This window comes from Drosophila serrata, unplaced genomic scaffold (genome assembly GCF_035046125.1).
Source record: "Drosophila serrata isolate PLE 108 unplaced genomic scaffold, ASM3504612v1 contig_134, whole genome shotgun sequence".
NCBI classification, from domain to species: Eukaryota; Metazoa; Arthropoda; class Insecta; order Diptera; family Drosophilidae; genus Drosophila; species Drosophila serrata.
In genome coordinates this window covers 21,472-45,200 of record NW_028257032.1, presented here as the reverse complement: position 1 = coordinate 45,200, position 23,729 = coordinate 21,472, and the positions used below count along the sequence as shown (strand labels likewise).

At 37.3% G+C, this 23,729-nt stretch overlaps 1 protein-coding gene across 1 annotated transcript in view; it reads left to right on the top strand.

The window, feature by feature from the left end:
• LOC110188919 (lethal (3) 80Fj) overlaps window positions 1-18,924 on the top strand; it is a 70,934-nt gene extending 52,010 nt beyond the window's left edge. The window contains exon 4 of the mRNA XM_020958841.2: window positions 12,035-18,924. Coding sequence (XP_020814500.2) covers window positions 12,035-18,850 — 6,816 coding nt within the window. The 3' untranslated portion in view covers window positions 18,851-18,924. The remainder of the gene's footprint in view (window positions 1-12,034) is intronic.
• The last annotated feature ends 4,805 nt before the right edge of the window (window positions 18,925-23,729 follow it).

Sequence of the window (23,729 nt, the reverse complement as noted above, 5' to 3'; positions counted from 1 at the left end):
GCGTGATGCCGTTGAGATTTTTCAAATACTGGAAAGACCTGGGACCGGCCACATTCACCAACAGCATGCGAAGGAAGAAACATTCATCTTGATTAGGATGCACTGTATAGAGTCTACCGATTGTATTCTCTTTGAAGATTGTCCTTCGACGGGCTCGCCTCGTTATCGTCGCGCGAACATTTTTTTAGTGGCATTCCACGTGTAATAAGAGGGCACTTCTGAATACATCAAGGTTCTGGCAAAAGCATCTTCCTGGCATAAGGCGAAGAAGGCAGTCAGAGTTGTCGCAGGCGGATTCAGGACTCTTTCTGGCACATTTAGTTCTGTGAAATAGACACGTTGACCATTCTCCAAATGGAGTGCCAAGTGAACTCCAACTGGATAGCGTTCATGAATTGGGAACGAAAAAATTCGCCATGCAGCCTCGTTGCTGCTTATGTATCTTCCAGCCTGGTATTGAGAGATTTCATCGACAACTCGTACTGTCACCATTTTCTGCCTGAACACCAAAAACTGCCATATCGCTGCCTTTATTCACGTACTTGCAGATATATTTAATCGATTTCACGGAATTCTACGTTGATGTGCGCTTTGTATGATTTTGACAATAGGGGTGAGTATGGAACCACCCAACGATTGTCTACCTCAATATCACCAATTCTCATGTTTAAAGTTGCCGAAGTCCCGCCATCTTCAGTTGACCGTCTCCTATATACAGAGGATAACCATCGTCCCCTGTTACGGTGTTGGCTGCAAATGCTCGAGGATATCGCTAGTAACACTTCCCGTCTACCATGCATGGAGAACTTGGGTTGAGGGCACCACATGGGCCATGGATCATGTTCTTGATGACAACTGCATGCTAATCCGTATCAACCTCTGCCCGTGGAATCTCAGCGCATATCACATCGTCAATTTCGTCTGGGGTAATTTTATCATACAGCCAAATCAGTATGTGCGCATGCGGCAATCCTCTCTTCTGCCATTCTACTGAATACATCCAGCACCGCACAGATCCAAAAACTCCATGTTTCACAATGAAAAGGTGAAAAAGGTGATAAATAAGTCTGAACGGCCGTAGCAACGAACATATGCCATGGCATCTTGAGCATATTGCTGCATGTGGCGTGGACTACCTATGTATGAGGATGGCAAAATCGTGAGCTTTCCAACGTTGGTCGTATTACGGTCATTCATCACAGCATCCCGCAAATGGATATATTCCTCGGACCGAAGTTTCTTCTGATTCAATCGGAGGAACAGGAAACGTTCTGTTTAAATTTTTGCATACATATCCTTCAGCTTTTCCAAAGCCTTTGCATAATTTTCTCCAGTGACCGGGAAGGCTGCGACAGCTTCCAATGCAGGTCCCCTTAAACAATTGCGGAGATGGTTAAATTTGTCTATATTCGAGATTTCATCACGGTTCACCAGTTGCTGGACCGACTTATACGCTCTTATAGTCCGTATGATTTCCGTCAAAGCTAGGCAGTGCCAAACTTGGCAGTCGAGACTGCGCGCTGTAGCTTGGTGCCGCGAGATGGTCGCGCACTGTGCTGTGAAGTTCTTCTCCAAAAAGTTGCTGAATTGACAATTTTGTGGTTATGTAACTGTCCTCCAGGTTGGCACGACCATTATCTGCGGGCTCCAAGGTTTCAATTTCAGATTGCACGGAGAGGGCTTGCTTAAAATAGGACTCCAAGATTCCCAAACGGCACTGCAGTTCAGCTGGCGATTTCCTCTCTTCTTCTTGCTTGGTATCGACCATTCCCTTTATGCGTGTAATATTTCTTTTAATGTTCGAGCGCTGCCGTTTAAGTGTTTCCAACGTAGTTGTTGCCATTGCTGCGACAAGGGTGCAAGTGCCGAAAAGCTTGAGTTAAAGTGCAGCAACCAGACCTAGCAAGAGCGAAGCGGTGACGAAAAGTGGCTAACTGGCAATTCCGAGGCGTGACTCCAAAGGTAGCAAAGATAACTAGAAAACTGTACCAGCGGCTGCAGTTTGCGAATCAAACAAAAACAACACTTCGTTGGGCGGAATAACAGAGCGAAGGAAACTGAGCGATCGACGACGAGCTTCAAGACCGGGCTACACGCACACACATCAACGACGAGAAATGCGAAGAAGAAAAGCGAATAGTTCCGTTGTGTGAGCGTGTCGTTGGCGTTAGAAATTTGCGATTAGTTGACTTTATTTTTATATTTTTGTATTTATTATAAACTTGCGATGATGCACTTGTGGGGTATCAGTGTTCACTATGAATGCGATTATTACGATGTTGAACTGTGATGAGCGGGCCAAGCCAATGATTTGCGGGTGATAAATCGACAATTGTTTATTAGTCAATAAATTGTTAATAATTTGTTTATACACAGCCCCACGTTGGGCACCAAAATGTTTAATGCACAAAGCGTTTTTTGTGCTGCATGAGATATCAGGTTGGGAGGTGCATAAACTAATTTCACTTTATTAACCAAAGACCAAAAGATATCCGTTTCTAGCAATCTAACATCAGCAACTGATTTTTATTAACAGCAGCATAACTAGAGAACAGATATTTGGTAACTTCATGTTATTGAGCTTTTGCTTACATTGTATATTCTAAGAGAAAAGGGAGATGCGAATTTAAAGAGTTTGACCGAACACCTAATGTTCGACAGGAAATGCTTCGATTCAGCAGTAGATCCAGAGAATTGAGAGTGCAGAGGCTCTGGTGGTGCTTCAAGTTGAGGCAATTTCACTTTCCCGAAAGCACAACACAATCCTTTTGGTTCGTTTTTGAATTTGAGAGCCTGACAGTATGTGCACACCTGATGCATCCGGCCAATAACGACATTGCGATTCGAGCTATAATCAACAGTTGTATTATATCAGTTGTATTATATCGTATTCTGTCCTATATTTTCCATCGCGCCTACTAACACCTAACACAAACAGGCACGTGCATGGTGTCATACGGGCCACTTGAATGTACTGACCTTAGTGTATCAACGTCCAAGAGATAGTCGTGCACCAAGCTGATGCATCCGCTCGAGTACCATCCGGCCAATAACGACATATTAAGTCTATAAAGGAAGTAGACACGAACAGAGCATTTTTATATATATAGATTAATTAATATTGGCTAAATATCAATGATCTGATCTGCAACTGTGTAATAAGATAACTATGGATTCCGTACGGAGGCCTCCAAACGCAAGATCCATATTATATGAAAGGACAAACTAATGAAATATGTAAGAATTAAGTAACTAAGGGATCGTTAAATTCCTTAGATCATCGTTTAATAAATCCACGGACGACGTGGCTCTATTCACCTTAGGCGAAATATGATAATTAAAGACAGGTTAAGGGTCCAATGGGACGCCCAAATCATCAACTGAATTAATTATTGCCATAAAGCACCAGTTCAGCGTGAAAATTGCAAGCTTGGGAACGACAATATCATTAGTATGCATTTAGAGCCGTTTAACTTTAACAAGCTTACGCTACACCATGTTTTGAAATTTTTAAGATCTGTTTGTAAATCCGACTGGCAGGCGACGTTCTTGTATTGTAAATAAAGCTTGACTTCACCAGCGTAAGTACTCTGGAGTTAGTCAAGACTTTGGGCAGCTTATTTATAAATAATGTAAACAATAAGAGACCCAAATGGCTCCCCTCCCGGATGCCAGAAGTAACCCTTAGAACATTAGATAAATTAATCTTAAAGAGGACCTTTTGCGCCCTGCCATTCAGATAACTTGAGATCCAATTAAGATCAACGGAAAACCCATTAAATCGAGTTTCCTAACGAGGAGAGAATGGTTAACATAGTCAAATGCTTTGATGAAATAAAAAAAAAATTATTATGGAAGCCCTTTATAATATAGGAAGAGAGCTCCAAAAGAATTGTTGTGGTTGATCTTCGCTTAATAAAACCATGTTGACATGGAGAAATAACTGGCCTACACAGGTGATCGAAATAAGGAGTAATTACGTCTTCGAAAAGTCTTTAATTGTTGACATCCGATTTGCTACCTCTTTGTGGAAAGGAATAATAAACGATTCCTTCCAAATAAGGAGAAAGTGGGAAGTTTCTAAGGATAAAGTCAACAATTTCAAAAGGGGATAACATAGGGCGTCGGCACAATACCTGAGCACACAGCCAGGAAGCTTGACACGATTAAGGTCTTAAAGAAGAGAGTTTTCGTTTAAGCTAGGACTGAAGATTCATTTCGATTTGGGTAAGACGTAGGACTAAGTCTGATGTACATTGAAATGTTTAAATAAGTTGTTTGAAAAAACGGCAAAAATAGATTGGCTATTGCCTGATCATTATTTGCGGTATTTTCAATAAAAGCGACGAAGGATTTGTTTTAGGCTTTCATTTAGTGTTAAAAAAATTATAAAAATGTTTTGGGTCGTGTGAGAACTGAACCCTGAACCTGAACGAGTTAAACAGTTTATATAACACTGCGCGTTCATCACGGTAAAGTTTGACCGATCTAATAAATAAGAGGAAAGGGCTGATTGAGGGGTTATTATTTTATCCCCACGGAACAAAATGGATATCACCGGCGACCCGGTCACTTCAAGCGCTCAATCTCAGCGTTCTTTGAATTAATACTGCGGTTGAGGGCTGTGCCAAAGGAGACTCCTGCTGAGTGCCCGTTGCGGATTTTTGAGATCTGCCTACATCCTGCCCTCCAATTGTGGTTTTTGTACGCCTGGGAAAGTCATTTTTAGCATAGAGCTATAAATTGGCTTTCCAGCGCCAAGAAAATATAAAACCGCTCTTGGTTTTCCGTATGAGGGAGAACATCTCCACCACCAAAAATTCACCCGAAATATTAATATACGTATTTACCTGCAATGATCCATCTACCTATAAGTTTTTAAACCAATTGTAAGAAATTGGTGATGTTTTACCGAACAACTTTTGTACAATTGCGCAATTTATAGATGAACTAATTGTATTTTCTTCAAAATCATAGAAATCACGATTGGTTCAGAGAACGCACAATTTAAACACCGAAGAACATTCATATTAATGTCAAACATTTTCAAATTCAATCGAAACTATCAGGTGTAGTCCCGACACATAAATCAATTAACAGTGCTATAATTCAAGATGAGGCAATATTTTATCCAGTTGAATATTAAGCCGGCTGGCACCGCATTGCTTGAATCTGAAAGTTGGTTTTTATTATTTTTATTATTGCGAAATATTATTCCACCGAAACTGTGTAATGGCACCAGATTGGCAGTGAACGTTTTTTTTTCAAATTTAATTAAGGCTACTATCTTAGCTGCTAAATACAAAGAAGAACTTTGTTTCATACCACGTATTCCTAATATTTCAACTGATATGCCATTTAAGTTGAAGCGATTCCAGTATCATTCATTCATTTATAATTTGCGATGTCTATCAACAAGGCCCAAGGGCACACAATTTACGATTTTGGTGTGAAATTTGAAGAACTAGCCCCCAACCGTTAATTTATTCATGCTAGCAAATGTAAAAACAAACAAGAAAGGAAGCTAACTTCGGCACGCCGAAGTTTATATACCCTTGCAGATAGAACTTCTATGAATAGGAATCCATACAATATAAATTATATATATTTGTGTTAAAAAATAATGAAGTAATACCTGCATTCATTTCATTCACCTATACATATTATATTTGCAGTTTTACATTCACAAATTTGCATTTTTCCTCTACATCAAACGATCGTTTGTATGGCACCTATACGATATAGTCGTCCGATTTTCATGAAATTTGACACAAAATTTATTACTAATATAAAATGGCTATACCTCAAATTTGATGAAAATCTGTTAAAAACCGAAAAAGTTATAATTTTTAATTTGATTAATTTCTCGATCGTTCCTATGGGAGCTATATGACATAGTTGTCCGATTTTCATAAAATTTGACGCAAAATTGTAGAGTATAATAAAATGGCTATATCTCAAATTTGATCCAATTCTATTAAAAACTGAAAAAGTTAAAATTTTTTTTGTAAAAATGTTCCGATCATTCTTATGGCAGCTATATGATATAGTCGTCCGATTCGGCCCGTTCCGACATATATACGAGTGAGAGTATATAGAAGGCTAACTACAAAGTTTCATTCAGATAGCTTCAAAACTGAGAGACTAGTTTGCGTAGAAACGGACAGACGGACAGACGGACAGAAGGACATACGGACAGACGGACATGGCTTGATCGACTCGGCTGTTGATCCTGATCAAGAATATATATACTTTATATAGTCGGAGGTGCCTCCTTCACTGCGTTGCAAACTTCTGACTGAAATTATAATACCCTGCAAGGGTATAAAAATGTGGTTTACCAAGGTGCACTTCAATGAAACGGATAATGTGCGGACACGTATAACGCTTCGATTCAGTATTTACTTTGGATTCACTTTCATTTACTTAGAGAAGTTTATTTCTGTAATCGAAATGAATTCATTTTCTTTTTAAATATAAAACAAAAAAAAATTTTAATATTTTTTTTATCATAAAACGATATGTTACATAAAACGAAGCCATCTGGTGGCGAAACGGAGTTCGCCGAGTTTGGTAGTTAAATATATTTATTCTTGATCGCATCAACAGCCGCGTCGATCTAGCCATGTCCGTCTGCCCGCCCGTTTGTCCGTTTATTCTTAAACTAGTCTCTCAGAAAATAAACCGGAACATATAACTTTCATAGAAACGATCGAAACATATCTAGAAAAACCTGTTTTCAACAGCGAAAAAGTTTATGGTTTTGAAGTGTGACAGTTTTTGGATGGCAAATGTTATGGTCATAGTTTGTTGACCTAGCTCCTTTGTAAAGAAAGAAAAAGAATATGGTTTTGGGTTGAAAGTTCAATGGCTGAAATCTGTTTTCAATTTCCATTTAATAAGGATAATAAGATTTTAAACACATTTATTTTCTTACACTTGTGGTTTTGCGGATCTTAAATTTTACAAAGCAGTGGTAACTAAATATAAAAATTAGTCAAATACCGTCGAATCCCGATAATTCGTTCCTCGCTAAATCAAAAATCGCGATAATACTTAAAAAATCCTGTCCCCTTGAAAAAAACTCGTTAATTCGTAAAAATTCCATACATTTGCCGCCTTTATGTCGCTATGCATTATGAATTTTGTGTTTCTCTCGCTGTTTTCTTTTAGTTTGCTGATTTTTTTTTCGGAGAGTAACATCGTTCTGTGAAAATGTCACAAAAACGTACGCAAAAGACGTTATCAATAGCGCAAAAACAAAGCATTATTTCGGCGATTGATAATGGAACAAAGAAAATTGAGGTGGCAAAACAATTCGATGTCGCTCCGTCAACAATAACATCAATTCTACAGAAAAAGGAGTTTATAATGCAAGCCAATTTTGGAAGAAGTTTTGCCCAACAATTCTGAAAGTGACGAGGATGATGACGCCGATGGAGAAGAAATTTTAACGAATTTACAAGCCAGAGCATTAATTCCTCAATTTAAACATTATTTTCGACCCATGACGTGCCAAAAAGTGTCTTTGACAACCTAAAAGGCTTAGAAAACGCAATGGAAAAAATAAAAGAAAAAAAACACCGAGCAATCAAAAATTACCAATTATTTAAAGCTTGAATTTTTGTTTTTTATAATTTAATGTTTCTAATTAATTGTTTAATTTTTTGTTACTATAATTTTATGTTATTGTTTTATTTTCCTTTAATTTGAAAAACGTACAAATGAATGTACATACTTATAATGTTTGTTTAATTCTAATTTTAATTAAAAACCCCGTTTATTCGACTCTTTCATTTTTGAGCCCCGTTAAATAGAAATCTCGATAAATCCAATTCCTGTCTAATTCATAAAAAAAGTGATCCCCTTGCCATTTCGAACTCGACTGTATAAAAAGCTGTTTCATAAGTTCAGTACAAATTTAAACAAAACAGTTTTCTTACTAAAAGTACCGACAACTAGCTCGTGGCTGCGCCACCTTCGTTAGCCTCGTAACATTCCCCACCTCGTAATTCTTCTTTGTGGTTACGGTGGGTATTGTCAGTTGTGCGAACTAAAGACAAGTGAAGTAAAGACAAGTGTCATTTTCGGATATTATCGCAAAAGTTATTCCGGTGCCTGACAGCATCTTAACTTGTACGCCTCGGCGAGCGGTGAACCGTTTCTAAGCCACCAGGAGTGAGTCTTTAGAAAAAGATATACGGATCTCCAAATGGAGAGCACGAACTGTTAAACAGATGAATAACAGTCCCCATCTTTTCGACCGTCGTCTTTAAACGACAATTTCCATTGTTCAGAAATAAACCATCAAGACGTTCCTTCGGTAAATTTTCCATTGTTGTTAGTCTCAGACCTAGTATCCAATAGTTGCCGAATTTCGTTTACAACAATCTCTCCGTGAAGATGATGACATTTGACTTGCCAATACTCTACTATTAGATTCGTTACTCGGTGGTTTCGTGGAAGGATGATCGGATGATTGACGTTCACACCCAAGTTTTCAATAGCTTCGATTCGACCTTAAATTCGAACCAATCCGGCTGGGTCAATAAATGGCGAATGATTGAAATAAGGCTTTTCCGGCTAGTTATGCAGTTCCTTTCCCTGGACCTATCGGCTGAAAGCACAGCATACGGTTGATCCGTAAAGCTCCTTTTTTCGCGTAGAGCTTATCACCTAGCTTACTTTTTGTCTGCCGCACACACTGTATGCTGTACTGATTAAGCTTAAACTTAAGGGCCGCGTTCCCTATCTAACTAACGGTTTAACAGTGCCAGAGCGGGGTCCGAGAGGTATAGCACGAACTAGCTGTCCCCCAGCCGTCTCTTACCGTGGAGAGGAGAGCGGGTGCTCGTGAATTTGTGTGCGCGAAGAGCGCAAGAGCGGCAAAGCTTTTAGAAGATCGGTGGGCAGAGGCAGCGTAGCGGCCGTCGCAAAGGGCTGAAGAGAACAATGGATGACATCCCGTTAAAGAAATAAATAAAAAATATATACGTACACAACAAAAAATTCTTGTGGGTTGAATCTACAATTTTTTTTTGGGTTGAATTGACAATCAAATACCGTCACCCTTACGTATTATTACGTATCAGATTATGCGTGTTTTTTTTGTTGTTGGCTTTTCGAACTGCAAATGACTGTCAACTGCAGTGGGGTTACTGAAGGTTTTACGTACAAAATGTAGAAGAGTAGAAGAGTATTTCTTGTTCTTGTTTGGTCTAGGGTATATATTTGTATTCCCTAGGTAAGTATTAAATAAATTACTTACCAGAGACATAAATTTAAACAATTTTTTAATTTTTAATTTAAATCCAAAACTTTTTCTGCCTACTACGATAAATTCTAGTATATTTATGGCCAATTATTGGTATTTTAATTGGTTTCCTTAATAGCTTTAAGGCAGTCAGTCTTAGCTCTTTCGCAACATTTCGGAAACTTTACTTGTGGAAATATGAATAAAAGTTAAATAAAATGAAGTGAAAAATATTTTAACTCAGTGATTGCAACGGTCAGGAAGCGGATTTCTATGATGTATTTGAGAAGTGGAAATATGGCCACTTTTTCCAGGTAAGTACCATTTTATGCAAGTTTCTGTGAGTACGATGCGCAATACATATGTACATATGTATGTACCCTGCAGCACCTGAATTCATCAACAAATTCATCAACAATTCATCGATGTTTCGTCAACGATTCATCGGTGTTTCATCCACAAAATTCATCGACGGCCGGGTTATGGTACTGCCGACTACTGCCGTCTAGACTACCGCCGTAACTATATCGTGGGCAGAGCGTCGTAGTAGAAGTCGAAGTCGGCAGAGCGTCGACTCGGTAGAAGTCGCAGTCGGCAGAGCGTCGCCTCGATAGAAGTTGTAGTCGGCGCGTTGATGACGGTCGATGATGACATGCGGTACTGCAGGGTACATAACAAACATATATGTATGTTAGTAGCCGTTGATGAATTGTTAATGAATTGTTGATGATTAATTGATAAATTGTTGATTAATTATTGATGATTTATCGATGAATTGTTGATAAATTTGTTCATTAATTGTTGATGATTCATTGATGAATTGTTGTTGATGAAGGCCTAGGACATGTCCATGTTAAATTCATCAACAATTTGTATGGCCATTAACCGATGAATAAACAACAACACCGCCTTGACTGTGGATGAATCGTTGATTAATTACTTTTGAATAGTACTGCAGCGTTAATATATGTACATATGTATGAGCACATATGTTTACAAACAGTCAACTTCAGTATATTTATAAAAATTTGTATATATTTGGTTTTAAATGTTTTTTAACTAGTTGAATGTTGTCTATTTTATTTTCAGTGGATTTACATTGGATATACCAACTCTTCGAGACAATAAGGACCTGAAGCAATTATTTGAGACTTAACATATTTAAAACTAGAAAGGAAGCTAACTTCGGCACGCCGAAGTTTATATACCCTTGCAGATAGAACTTCGATTACTAGGAATCCATACAATATTAATAATATATATTTTTGATAAAAAACAATGAATTAATACGTGTTTTCATTTCATTCACCTATACATATTATATTTTCAGTTTTACATTCGAGATTTGCATGTTTGCTCCACATCTAACGTATGGCACCTATATGATATAGTCGTCCGATTTTCATAAAATAAAATGATGTTAAAAACTTAATATGTTATATTTTTTTTTTTTAATTTTCCGATCATTCCTATGGCAGCTATATGATTTAGTCGTCCGATCCGGTCCGTTCCGACATATATACGAGTGAGAGTATATAGAAGGCTAACTATAAAGTTTCATTCAGATAGCTTCAAAACTGAGAGATTAGTTTGCGGAGAAACGGACAGACGGACATGGCTAAATCGACTCGACTGTTGATCCTGATCAAGAATATATATAGTTTATATAGTCGCAGGTGCCTTCATTTAGTGCGTTGCAGACTTCTGACTGAAATTATAATACCCTGCAAGGGTATAAAAATAGCAATTTAATTTTTAGAAAATAAAAAAAATTATATATATTTTAAACGTTTTTTCTTTTTATTTGGGTGTAAATTTTTACTGTATATATGGTATTTAACAGTATTCTGCGGTTATCTTCAGTTAAACTGTTAAAAACTGTAATTAGCTGTAATAGCTCACAGTGAATCAAGATTTTGGGATGAGGATATTTAACTGCAGAATTGATTCGATTTACTGCAGGAATTTTTTCTGTGTATGATTAAAAAGTCTTATCACATACAGATTTAAATACTTTTGGATTTACTCGGTTTGCCTCAATCGTGACCACAATTAAATCTCAAAAATAAACATAAATAAAAAATAATTTATGATAAAAAGTTCAGATTTATATATAATTTTAATCACCCAGAGTAACCACGGCATGATTCCTTTAAATAAGCTTGGTCAGCTGCTAAAAAAACAAATTTGGTTGTTTGATTAAACAGAGCGGAGAGGAGCTCAAAACTTATAAGCTGTTGTTTTAACAAAGTTAGCAGGAAAACTCTTGAACACTTTAATTTTTGTTCAGCTAAAAAAGATTTTGGAAGTATGAAGAATTTTTTGCGTTGTCCAGCTAACTAACTATCAACTAAGCAGGAAAATTTTTTGTTGTTAAAGGATAATAATAAAAACTTCCAGGAGTTGCCCTGCAAACTTCATATCAGCTTAGCATGACCTGAACAAATTTAACGGCAAATTGTTCTTTCTATTAATAAGTAAAGGATAATTAAGTCCATGACATGATCAGTTTTTACATTTTTAGCAACGAATATTTATGTTACATTCTGGATGCAGCAAATGTCAAAACTTAAAAATGCAAATTAAACGAGTATGAAAATTCTCTGCCTATGCCTGTGTGGCTAACTAACACTTTAACCTAACTTTTCGAATCGCAATACTAACAATCTAAGTTTTAAAAGTGTGCATACTATAGGAAAACATGTACATATATTTAATACCTATTTGCCCAATCACAAATTTTAAATTTAATATACATATATTTATTTGTTTTTTTTTCAGGGTGCTGGCTTTTTGAGCTTCAACAACATAGACCAGAATAATTTGCCCCATATTTTAAATCAAGCTGTGACCTTGTTTCGGAAAGCCCTGGAAGTTGAGACCCAGGATAAAGTTATTTGCTGCATTTTGGAAATGTTTGCCTTGTGGACTCAAAAGTTCAGAAACGAATTACCTATTGTCATTATAAACATTTTTAAAAGTGGTATCAAGCAAAAACACTCAAATCAAATAAGGCAAAGTTATCTTGAATGGTTTCTGCTGTCGGTAAAAAATACAAAGATGGCCAACCCTAGCTGTATAGTACCAGATCTAATATCTTTATATACTAAAGCATTACAAAATTCATCTCAGTTTAGTAACTTGTCTGAAGCAGCCTGCATTGCCTGTATACTGCTTATATTGGAAGAGCCAAACGAAAGCGAATTTTTTTTTTGGTCTACAGTTTTTGATATGAACAAAAAATACTTCTTTAACGAAAAATTTATTGCAACAGCTTCAATTGAGACACTGTGTAATTTATCATTGATGAGTAAAATATTGCTAAATTCCTATTCTGAAAAAATTAAAGGAGACTTGTGTCCCTTAATTCGTGCTCTAATTTATAACTTGTGCAATAATTCTTTGAAGGTTAGAACATTTACAATGTTGGAGATTCGACAGATAATAAATAGTTCAAAAGGAGTAGAGTTCATAAAGTTAGCTTTATCTGAATTTGATAAACGAATTAATTCGATCACCATTCAAAATGATGGTGATATTTCGATCGATCAATTCGGAACACCGACGCAAGCATATGTTGATGCTTTACAAGTTTTAACAAGTTTAACGCAAATTAAGCATCATGAATCTATTGCAGTTGCTGAAGATCTATTACTTATTTCAAATCATCCTGCAATCGTGTTAAATAATCAGCATTTATGGGAAAACACAATCGAACAGAACTTTAAAATATGTCCTCAAGACTTCATATTAGAAAAAAAAATATATATCCTTGATAAATATATCGAAAATTTTAAACCTTCGGCGTCATACGAAAATACCATATCAGCACTTGTTCGTATTTCTCCCAGTGTAATAATTCCCTTAGTAGTTCTGCATTTAAAAAACTATCTATGTAATTCAAAACATTATGACGCTTCCAATGAGGAATACTTAACATATTTGACTCCTGAAGGCGAGTTATATGATAAGAGCGTAATTCCTCACATAGACTCACAGTATGATACTGTTCGTATTAAACGAGAAAACAAAGTATATAGCTACAAAGAACAATTGGAAGAGATCCAACTGCGACGTGAAATTGATGAGAAAAGGCAGAAGGAAGGAAAATCAAAAACTATCAAACTTACTCAAAAACAAGAGGAACAAATAAAAAATCAAGCAGAAAAGGAGCTACGCATAAGATTGCGCTTAAGCCAATTACATGAAAAACTGATTTCAAAAATACACTTGCTTAAATCATCATGTAATGGAAATGGTAAACAGCTCGCACTACATTTTTATACTTTGTTAAATGATATTTTAAAAGCTTCGAAAAGCCCTTTAAGTGCAAAGCTCCTTACAGATCTATATTTATTTCTGCATACTATGTGCTTTAAACTGCACCCAAAGCTTGGTCGTACTATTGCGCTAGCCACAATAAAACTTCAGAATCCGTCATGTCTATTAGGAGAGGAATATGAAGAATTAAATTTACATAACGCTATCCCAGATATTATTCTTGATCTTGACAATTATGTGAAATCCAGTCTTTTGGACTCGCCATCATTTTCGTATGCATTTGAATTTATAAAGCGGGCAATATTGTTTTTGAACATTGATTCAAATACTGAACTTATTTCGAAATGCATTCAAATAATAGCTTCACATACCGTGGAAAGTGCTGTAACTAATTGTAACCCGAAATTTATGCCTAGATTGGGCATGTTTGAAATTTTGCTATATCTATTTAAAAACAATGCAAAACTGAGAGAACAAACCGCATCTGCTGTTATAGACGTTGCAAGATATTCATATGAAGATGCTTTTTGTGTTGAGACATATAACCAAATTATAAGTATATTTTTAGAAGTCTTGCAATATAACGTAGATCCTGTCAGAAATCTTGCATTACAAGCATTAGAAATAATGGTAGAACCAATAAAAAGACATATACAAATTGATGATAGTCTTAAACAAGAAATTACAAATAGATTCTGGATAGCAAAATTTGATTCAGCTGAAGCAAATAGGGATCTTGCCATCGATATCTGGAATAAGGCAAAATTATCTTCACCAAAATTTAGTGATGTTATTTATGATATTAAACACCCAGAACAGTGTATACAAAAATCAGCTTCAGAATCCCTTATGCCACTCATATCTGGTGATGAAATTTTAACGAAATGCGCAATAAAAACATTGTTTGCTATTTACAATGAAATGTTAACCCTTATACCACCTGTATTAGATAAATTCAACCGTGAAATCGAACCCTCTACGGATCAGTGGAAACCACGAAGAGGTGTGGCTATTGCTTTCTCTACACTCGCGCCTATTTTATGTATTGAAGATATTAATGATATAATGAATTTTATGGTGTCCCAGGGACTTGGAGACCGGAAGGATGTCGTTCACAAAGAAATGCTAGCAGCCGCATTACAAATCGTTGATATACACGGTAACAGGATAATAGTATACTTATTGCCAGTTTTTGAAGATTTCCTTGATAAAGCGCCGAAATCTCAAAGTTATGACAACATTCGGCAGGCAGTTGTTATATTAATGGGTTCGTTGGCTCGACATTTAGAAAAGAACGACAAAAGAATTGATCCTATAGTAAAGAGACTTTTAACAGCACTATCAACGCCATCCCAACAAGTCCAGGAAGCTGTATCAAATTGTTTACCGCATCTTATGTCTTCTGTAAAAGATGAAGCCCCTGCCATGATAAAAAAACTTTTACATTCTTTGGCCAAATCTGATAAATACGGTGAAAGGCGTGGAGCTGCGTATGGCATTGCTGGAATAGTTAAAGGTCTTGGAATTTTGTCCTTAAAACAACTTGATATAATGTCCAAGCTGACAACTTACATACAAGAAAAAAAAAATTATAAGTCACGCGAGGGAGCTTTATTTGCCTTTGAGGTATTATGTACTACACTAGGTCGTTTGTTCGAGCCGTATATAGTTCATGTATTACCACACCTTCTTCAGTGCTTTGGGGATTCATCACAATATGTTAGACAAGCAGCGGATGATACAGCCAAAGTTGTTATGGGTAAATTGTCCGCACATGGAGTTAAACTAGTACTTCCGTCACTTTTAGAAGCCCTTGATGAAGATTCCTGGAGAACGAAAACGGCATCTGTTGAATTGTTAGGAGCTATGGCATTTTGTGCACCAAAACAACTATCATCTTGTTTACCTAGTATAGTTCCAAAATTAATAGAAGTGTTGGGAGACTCCCACACAAAAGTACAGGAATCTGGCGCGGAAGCTCTTAAAGTAATCGGGTCTGTTATTAAAAATCCCGAGATCCAGGCCATTGTTCCTGTGCTCTTGGATGCATTAGAAGATCCCTCTAATAATACATCTACTTGCTTGCAAAGCTTACTGAAAACTAAATTCGTTCACTTTATTGACGCTCCTTCCTTAGCCCTTATCATGCCAGTGGTGCAACGTGCTTTTATGGACCGTTCTACAGAAACTAGAAAAATGGCTGCACAAATTATAGGAAATATGTATTCACTAACAGACCAAAAAGATTTAGCACCGTACCTACCTAGTATAATTCCTGGTCTAAAATCATCTTTATTAGACCCAGTGCCTGAAGTGAGAGCTGTATCTGCTCGTGCACTTGGAGCAATGGTTAAGGGTTTGGGCGAAGGTTCATTTGAAAATTTATTGCCATGGCTAATGGAAACTTTAACTTCAGAGTCAAGCAGTGTGGATCGCAGTGGAGCAGCACAAGGCCTTTCTGAGGTAGTTGGAGGACTTGGAGTCGAGAAAATGCATAAACTTATGCCGGAAATTATTACGACTGCTGAAAGAATCGATATTGCTCCACACGTAAAAGATGGATATATAATGATGTTTATATACATGCCAGGAGCTTTTCCAGAAGAATTTACGCCATATATCGGTCAAATTATAAATCCAATTTTAAAAGCATTAGCAGACGAAAGCGAATATGTGAGGGAAACAGCACTAAAGGCTGGTCAGCGAATTGTTAACTTATATGCTGAGACAGCAGTGGCCCTTTTACTTCCTGAACTTGAAAAAGGATTATTTGATGATAATTGGCGCATCAGATATAGCTCAGTGCAATTACTAGGAGATTTGTTATATCGTATTTCAGGAGTATCTGGAAAGATGACTACAGAAACAGCAAGCGAAGACGATAATTTCGGAACTGAACATTCACACACTGCTATTATTCGATTTTTAGGCGATGAACGTAGGAACCGGGTATTATCCGGACTTTACATGGGTCGTAGTGACGTTTCGTTAATGGTCCGACAAGCTGCGCTACATGTATGGAAGGTAGTTGTGACAAATACTCCAAGAACACTGCGCGAAATTCTTCCCACATTGTTTGGTTTACTTTTGGGATGTTTGGCAAGTACCAGCTTTGACAAAAGACAAGTGGCCGCACGAACATTGGGCGATTTAGTTCGAAAACTAGGTGAAAGAGTTTTACCCGAAATTATTCCTATTCTTGAAAATGGATTAAACTCTGATCACCCAGATCAACGACAAGGGGTATGTATAGGCTTATCGGAAATAATGGGATCTACATCAAAAGAAATGGTTTTCACATTTGTGAATAGTTTGGTTCCTACAGTACGCAAGGCCTTGTGCGACCCCTTACCAGAAGTTAGAGAAGCTGCCGCAAAAACATTTGAATCCTTGCATAGTACAGTTGGCTCACGTGCATTAGATGACATTCTGCCGTATATGTTAGAAGGCCTGTCCGACCCGGACCCCTTAGTTGCCGAGAATACATTAGATGGTCTGAGACAGGTAATGTCCATTAAATCAAGGGTAGTACTACCATATCTTGTACCACAGTTAACTTCCAAACCTGTTAATACAAAAGCATTATCTATTCTGGTATCTGTTGCGGGTGACGCATTAACCAAGTACTTGCCTAAAATATTAGCTGCTCTATTAGAAGCATTATCAGAGTCTTATGGATCCCCACATGAGCAGCAAGAGATTGATTATTGCCAAACTGTCATATTATCGGTTACGGATGAAACTGGTATTAGAACAATTATGGATATATTACTTATTTCTGCAAATTCGAATGAGCTTTGCACACGGAAATCATCAGCAGGTTTGCTGTCTGCATTTTGTATTCACTCGCAAGGAAATTACTCACAATACATCCCGCAACTGTTACGATGCTTAGTTAGATTAATGGTTGACAACGATAAGGATATATTACAGAAGTCATGGGAAGCTCTTAACGCTGTTATTAAAGGTCTAAATTCAGTACAACAAATTAATCACGTATCTGATGTTCGTCAGGCAGTGAGGTTTGCAGCTAGTGAGTTAAAAGGCCCAGAGCTACCAGGTTTCTGTTTGCCTAAGGGAATTACTCCTCTTTTGCCGGTTTTCCGAGAAGCTATTTTAAATGGTTTGCCAGAGGAAAAAGAAAACGCAGCACAAGGTTTAGGTGAAGTAATTTTTCTAACTAATGCACAATCTCTTCAACCCTCTGTCGTGCATATAACTGGCCCGCTAATAAGAATATTAGGGGACCGTTTTAATGCTGCAGTTAAAGCAGCTGTATTAGAAACATTGGCCATATTGCTTAATAAAGTTGGAGTTATATTAAAACAATTTTTACCACAGCTCCAGACCACTTTTCTGAAAGCGCTGCATGATCAAAACAGAAACGTAAGAATGAAAGCTGGAAAAGCAATCTCAGAGTTAGTTGCGATTCACTCAAGAGCAGATCCATTATTTAATGAAATTCATAATGGCATAAAAAATTCAGATGATTCCTCTATTAGAGAAACAATGTTACATGCTCTTCGAAGTATTCTGAGTCCTTTTGGAGATAAAATGACTGAGCCGATAAAAAAACAGATTTATTTTACCTTATTAAGTATGATCGGTCATCAAGAAGACGTCACTCGAAAATGTGTTGCTGGATGCCTGGGAGCCATGTTAAAGTACATAACGGCAGTGCAAGTGGATAATTTATTTAATACTTTAATACTACCTGATAATACAGATGATATATTAGTTAAACATGGATATACTGTAGTTTTGTTCGTTGCTTTAAAAGAATGCCCCAATGAAGTGCTTACGACAAACCTAAAAGAAAAAGTAACTTTATATGTTCTGGCCAATATTTTATCAGACAAAGTGCTGATTGCTTGCAATGCTATCAGAGCTGCCACCTACTATGTGGAGTATTTTATAGTTAATGATTATAAACCTCCAATTAATGTGATAGTTGCACTAGCAAGAGCTATGAATCATAGCAGTAATGATGTCAAACAATTGGTCCCGAAAAGTTGTACTTATCTTTCCAAAAGTTTAATAACCTACCAATTTAATCTCGATGTTTTGAAGTGTCTGGTACCTATGTTAGTAAATGGCACTAAGGAAAAGAATGGATATGTGAAATCGAATTCTGAGCTTGCATTAATATCTATTTTAAGATTACGAACTGATGACTCCACTCTTACGAAAATTTCAGATATCTTAGATTCGGGTGCTAAAGACTCGTTAAATGACGTTGTAACAAAAGTCTTAAAACGCACAGCGTCCCAGGCAACAGTTAAAGAAGAAGAATTAGATGATACATTACTAACATAATGATTAAACTTTTGAATTGTAATACATAAAATTTGATAAAAATAAATGTTAAAACTATTGAAATATTTTGAAAATATACTATTTTTATATTATACTTGATCTTATGTATTTACGTAATGTCTTTTAAGGGATTACACCTAGTTAAAGTTTGTAATTTAAATGTTTTTCTTTGCATGGTCTTATAAACTTAATCAGAAATTGGCAACGCAATGAAGGAGTCGTTTCGGATCCCATTAGGTATATATATTTTGGATTCACTTAGGTATCTAAATGGAACCTTGTATATGAGCATCATCCTATCGGATGTAGTATATACATCGGAACCGGTGACTATATCATAGAGCTGCCATAATAACGATCGGGAAATTTATTAAGATATTAATATTTTGTATTCTAGAATCTGTTTTTTTTTTCCTACTACTATATTATACAAATTTTAACGTCGATTAAAAACATTTTTGTCATCTATTCTGAAATATGAACGGTTTATTATTTGTTTAATTTGGGATTTTAATTAATTTATAAGAAGTTTATGGTCAGGGTCTTTACAGTATATAATTATATATTATCAAGATCCTGAGCCCTTTCCTGTCGTTGGTGTTTGATATCTGGGAAAATTGATGCAACAAATATTTATGAAGACGATTCTGATTATAGTTTCAAATGCCTTCTCTCCATAAGTTTGATTAAGTTTTCTTTTCCATGGCTTGCCACCACACTAAGACTCCATAACCAAAGTCGAACTCACCACCGATATGCATTGCATTAGAGCGGGTGAGCGACCCTATTTGCTACTAAGCATCTTTGATGCGTATGGCGCTATGGTGGCCTTTTGCACCATCTCTAGTACATTGGGTTTCCATGCTAGCTTCGAGATATTTGACTTATGTTTTCGGGATCAGCCTGGTTGTTTTCCTGATAAAACGGCAGCTGAGAAATTCCAATTTCTCAAAATTCCTGAAAATTTTCCATCCGCGTTCTTTTTTTGTGCACAGCCATATTACTCAGTGAGATTTTTTTTAGCGAACAAGAAACAACTGCATTTAATTTCACCCTTACGGCGTTGAAATAATTAAACATTTGATAATTTTTGGTACTAACAATTAGGTCAATAACCGTCAATAGATCCTGAATATGAATTTAAGCCTACACGGGTGCGACTGCGATTGTTTTTTGTCCACGGCCGTGTTGTTGTTCTTGTCGTTTGGTTCTTTTGAGTTCCGCACATACACGCTGCTTCGCCGACTGTAAAACAAACATACTTTTTTCTACCGAACAAAAGCCAAGGGTTTATTTCCACCTTTCCGGGTCCGTTATAAATAAAACTGAGACTTATTTATTACGTGCTATTAATAATTTCCTAAATTAGTAATTCATTAATTTTTTATTACGGGATAAATCCAAAACTCGGAAAGTTTTACTATAAATTTCCATATAAGATAAAGAGACTACTACGTCGGTTCCTCCGTCTTTTTCTTATTTATTTCAGGGGTTTTGTTATTTTTTTACATTTGCAGGGTAATATGTCAGAAGTTTGCAACGCAGTAAAGGAGGCATCTCCGACCATATAAGCTATGTCCGTCTGTCCGTTTCTACGCAAACTAGTCTCTCAGTTTTGAAGCTATCTGAATGAAACTTTGTAGTTAGTTCTTTATACTTTCACTCGTATATACATATGTCGGAACGGGCCGGATCGGACGACTATATCATATAGCTTCTATAGAAATAATCAGAAAATTTGTACAAAAAAACAATAGAATTTAATCAAATTTGAGATATATATATTTTTTATAATTCTACAGTTTTGTATAAAATTGTATGAAAATCGAACTACTATATCATATAGCTTCCATAGGAGTGATCGAGAAATTAATAAATTAAAAATTATAACTTCAGTTTTCAACAGATTTTCATCATTTTTTATTATTCTACAAGTTTGTGTCAAAATTTATGGAAATCGGACGACTATATCATATAAGTGCCATACAAACGATCGTTAAATATAGAGGAAAAATGCAAATCTGTGAATTTAAAACTGTAAATATAATATTTGTGGATGAATTAAATGAAAGCAGGTATTACTTCATTGTTTTTTGACGAAGTTAGCTTCCTTTCTAGTTTTTTATATTTTATTAAACTAAGGCTAACCTCTTGGCCAAATCTCTCCACCTGCTCTGGTGTGAGCGTATTCGTTTATGTTCTAATTTCTTCGAGTCTGTAGACAAATCTGAGAAACCATTAAAGACGATAAGAAACCACAGCCGATTCCATCAATCCGCCCCGTCAATTGTCCCTCTCTGCCGAAATCAAAGTCTACCGCTTTTCGCTCTTGGGCAAGCAGAGACAGTTCTTTAAATATTAGCCCAGGTTCATCGTCAAGGCTCACTCAGTCGACCACAAAAATGGATCAGACCGCCATCGACATTGTTTTGATGAAGTTCATTGCGTGTGAGTCAATTTGAGGCCAATATTCACACCAGATACGGGCACCCTGGGAAAGGGATTACGAAAATTGTTCAGAACTTATGTCGAAGCTTGGGACTGTCTACTTGTGTACTTGGTTTCCTCGAAACTTACCAAGCTGACACTTTCCATGTGGGAGCAATCCATTTATAACAAGGCCGAGATTCCAACCTGGAACGAGTTAGACGCGTTTCTGACAGAGCGCAATCGTACGCTGGAGGCCATCGTCGACATGACGCCTACCGGCTCAGGGCATTTTCCGCCACGGTCGGCAACTCCGAGCGGCCCAGAGCGCCGCATCCATTCTTTCGAAGTCAGGGTGGCTTCAGCACCCAGAGGGTGTGACTTTTGTCCCAGAAAAAACCCCCCCTTACGTTTATATCCCCGGTTTCTCGAAATGACTGTATTCGAGCGGTCAGATTTTGTCCGAAGATCGCAGCTTTGCTTACATTTTTTGGCACGAGGCCACCAGCAGCGGGATAGCTCTAATGCCCATTCTTGCCTTACACCTCTGCATCCCAGCAACTCTTCTTCTTGTTTTCAGTTTCGTCCTGAACCTTCGAGCCCAGTATCCGCATCTAACTAACCGATTTTTTCGTTCTCTGCTCGAGTTGAAACGTCAACTACTGGGTCCCATGTAACGACAACAAAAGCAGGCGTTCCACAGGCACTCACTCCTACCGTTGCCAAGTCTGCATCAAAATCCATCCGCTCCGAAAATGCGAAAATGCCAAAATGCCATCCTAAGCCTCAGTGCGGCGACGAAGCTCAGCGCGGTGGTAACCAACTGTATGGCACACGAACATTTCCAAGGCAAGTGCCTCAGTGGTGAGCGATACAAGGCGGGCAATCAGCATCACCATAGGCTCCTGCATATGCCTGGAAGTGATGGAACACCCCGTTTACGGCATGGGGTCCTTTCGTATTCCTGGTTCTCACCATTACTAATCATCATATAAGTGCTATATTTTTTCAGTCCGCTCCGAAAAGATGTCACCACTTCATGTACCGCGAACGCTCTAAAGGTCAGACGTACCAGAGGTTTTCAATCTTACCAATGCCGAGTCTGCCCGAAATCCATCTACTACAGATGTAGACGAAGCCGTCGCTTCGTTTTCGTCGTCTCTTTTGCAGCGAGTTTGTAAAGGGGACGGATATGTTGGAATCCGACTGATTGAAAAGGAGGACGGGCTAGTTCGCGCTCCACCTCTCGGGTCACGCTCTACCACTGTTAAGCTTAACTTATTGGTAGGGAGCGCGGTCCTTATGATTAAGCGTAGTCAGTTCTATGTGTGCAGCGAAAAAAAGCTGAAGCTCCGATTCTCCTACGACGCCCCCGACTTTTTTTCACCTACGGCTTTCGTTTGCGACGCGGTTTTCCTAGGCATTTTCCAAGGATTTTTTAGCGGCAGGATCGTATAAGTTGAGGCGATAACCTACACAGAAAAAAATTCTGCAGTAAATCCAATCAAATCTGTAGTTAAATGTCCTCAACCCAAAATCTTGGGTTGGATTTACTTTGAGCTGCAGTAAAAACGACGTAACGCATTCGAAGCGAATATTCAGTTCCGATCACCCTTGCCCGGTTGCGGAATGATTGCTTTTGTTCAAACGTGTTGTGTGAATTGCAAAGAATGATCGAGACTGCTCCTTGCATTCAGGCCGATCACAATCATTTATTTTGGTCAAACCTGGTTTGATTCAATCCGATTATTCCATGAAGAAGAAATTGTGTTCCTTAGAGTTTTAGGCATACTATTTGTTGAATTTTAGCTTTTAGAATATAAAATGACAAATAAATGAAGTTAATCTGTTTCAGTTAATTCTATTCATCGCAACTTCTTTTCTGCGTACATATAATTATGTACATATTTTCGGTCTGATCGGTCACCGATCATACTTAATGCAGTTCTCTGGTATGTATATAAAAATTTTTATAAACCCTTTAGTACCAAAGTTCCTTTCCTGTCCGATTTCTGGTGTCATTTTCTAAAAAGAAAAACAAATCTCATGGGTTTCGGTAAGAGAACTCCGAAACGAAGTAGGCAATGAATATTCTACTTGTGTTCGGATACTGCCAAACAATTAATTGTTATTTTAATATGGATTCGGATCAGCGGTTCCAAAATTAGATTGAGATTATGAATAATATTATTTAACGAAAAAAAAAGAATCGATAGTCTCGTTAGTGAAATCGACTTTTTGACAGCTCTAATGACAGCTGAAGTATTCACAAGTGTTTTGCAATGTAACCCTTTAGTACCATTCCTTTAGGATTCAGGTCTGAATCAGGTTGGAACCCTTCAGTACCATTCCTTTAGGATTCAGGTCTGAATCAGGTTGGAATGGACAGGGCTCCATCTTAAATCATTAGGGATCTTTTATACAAGCCATCCATACAGCAAACCTGAATTCG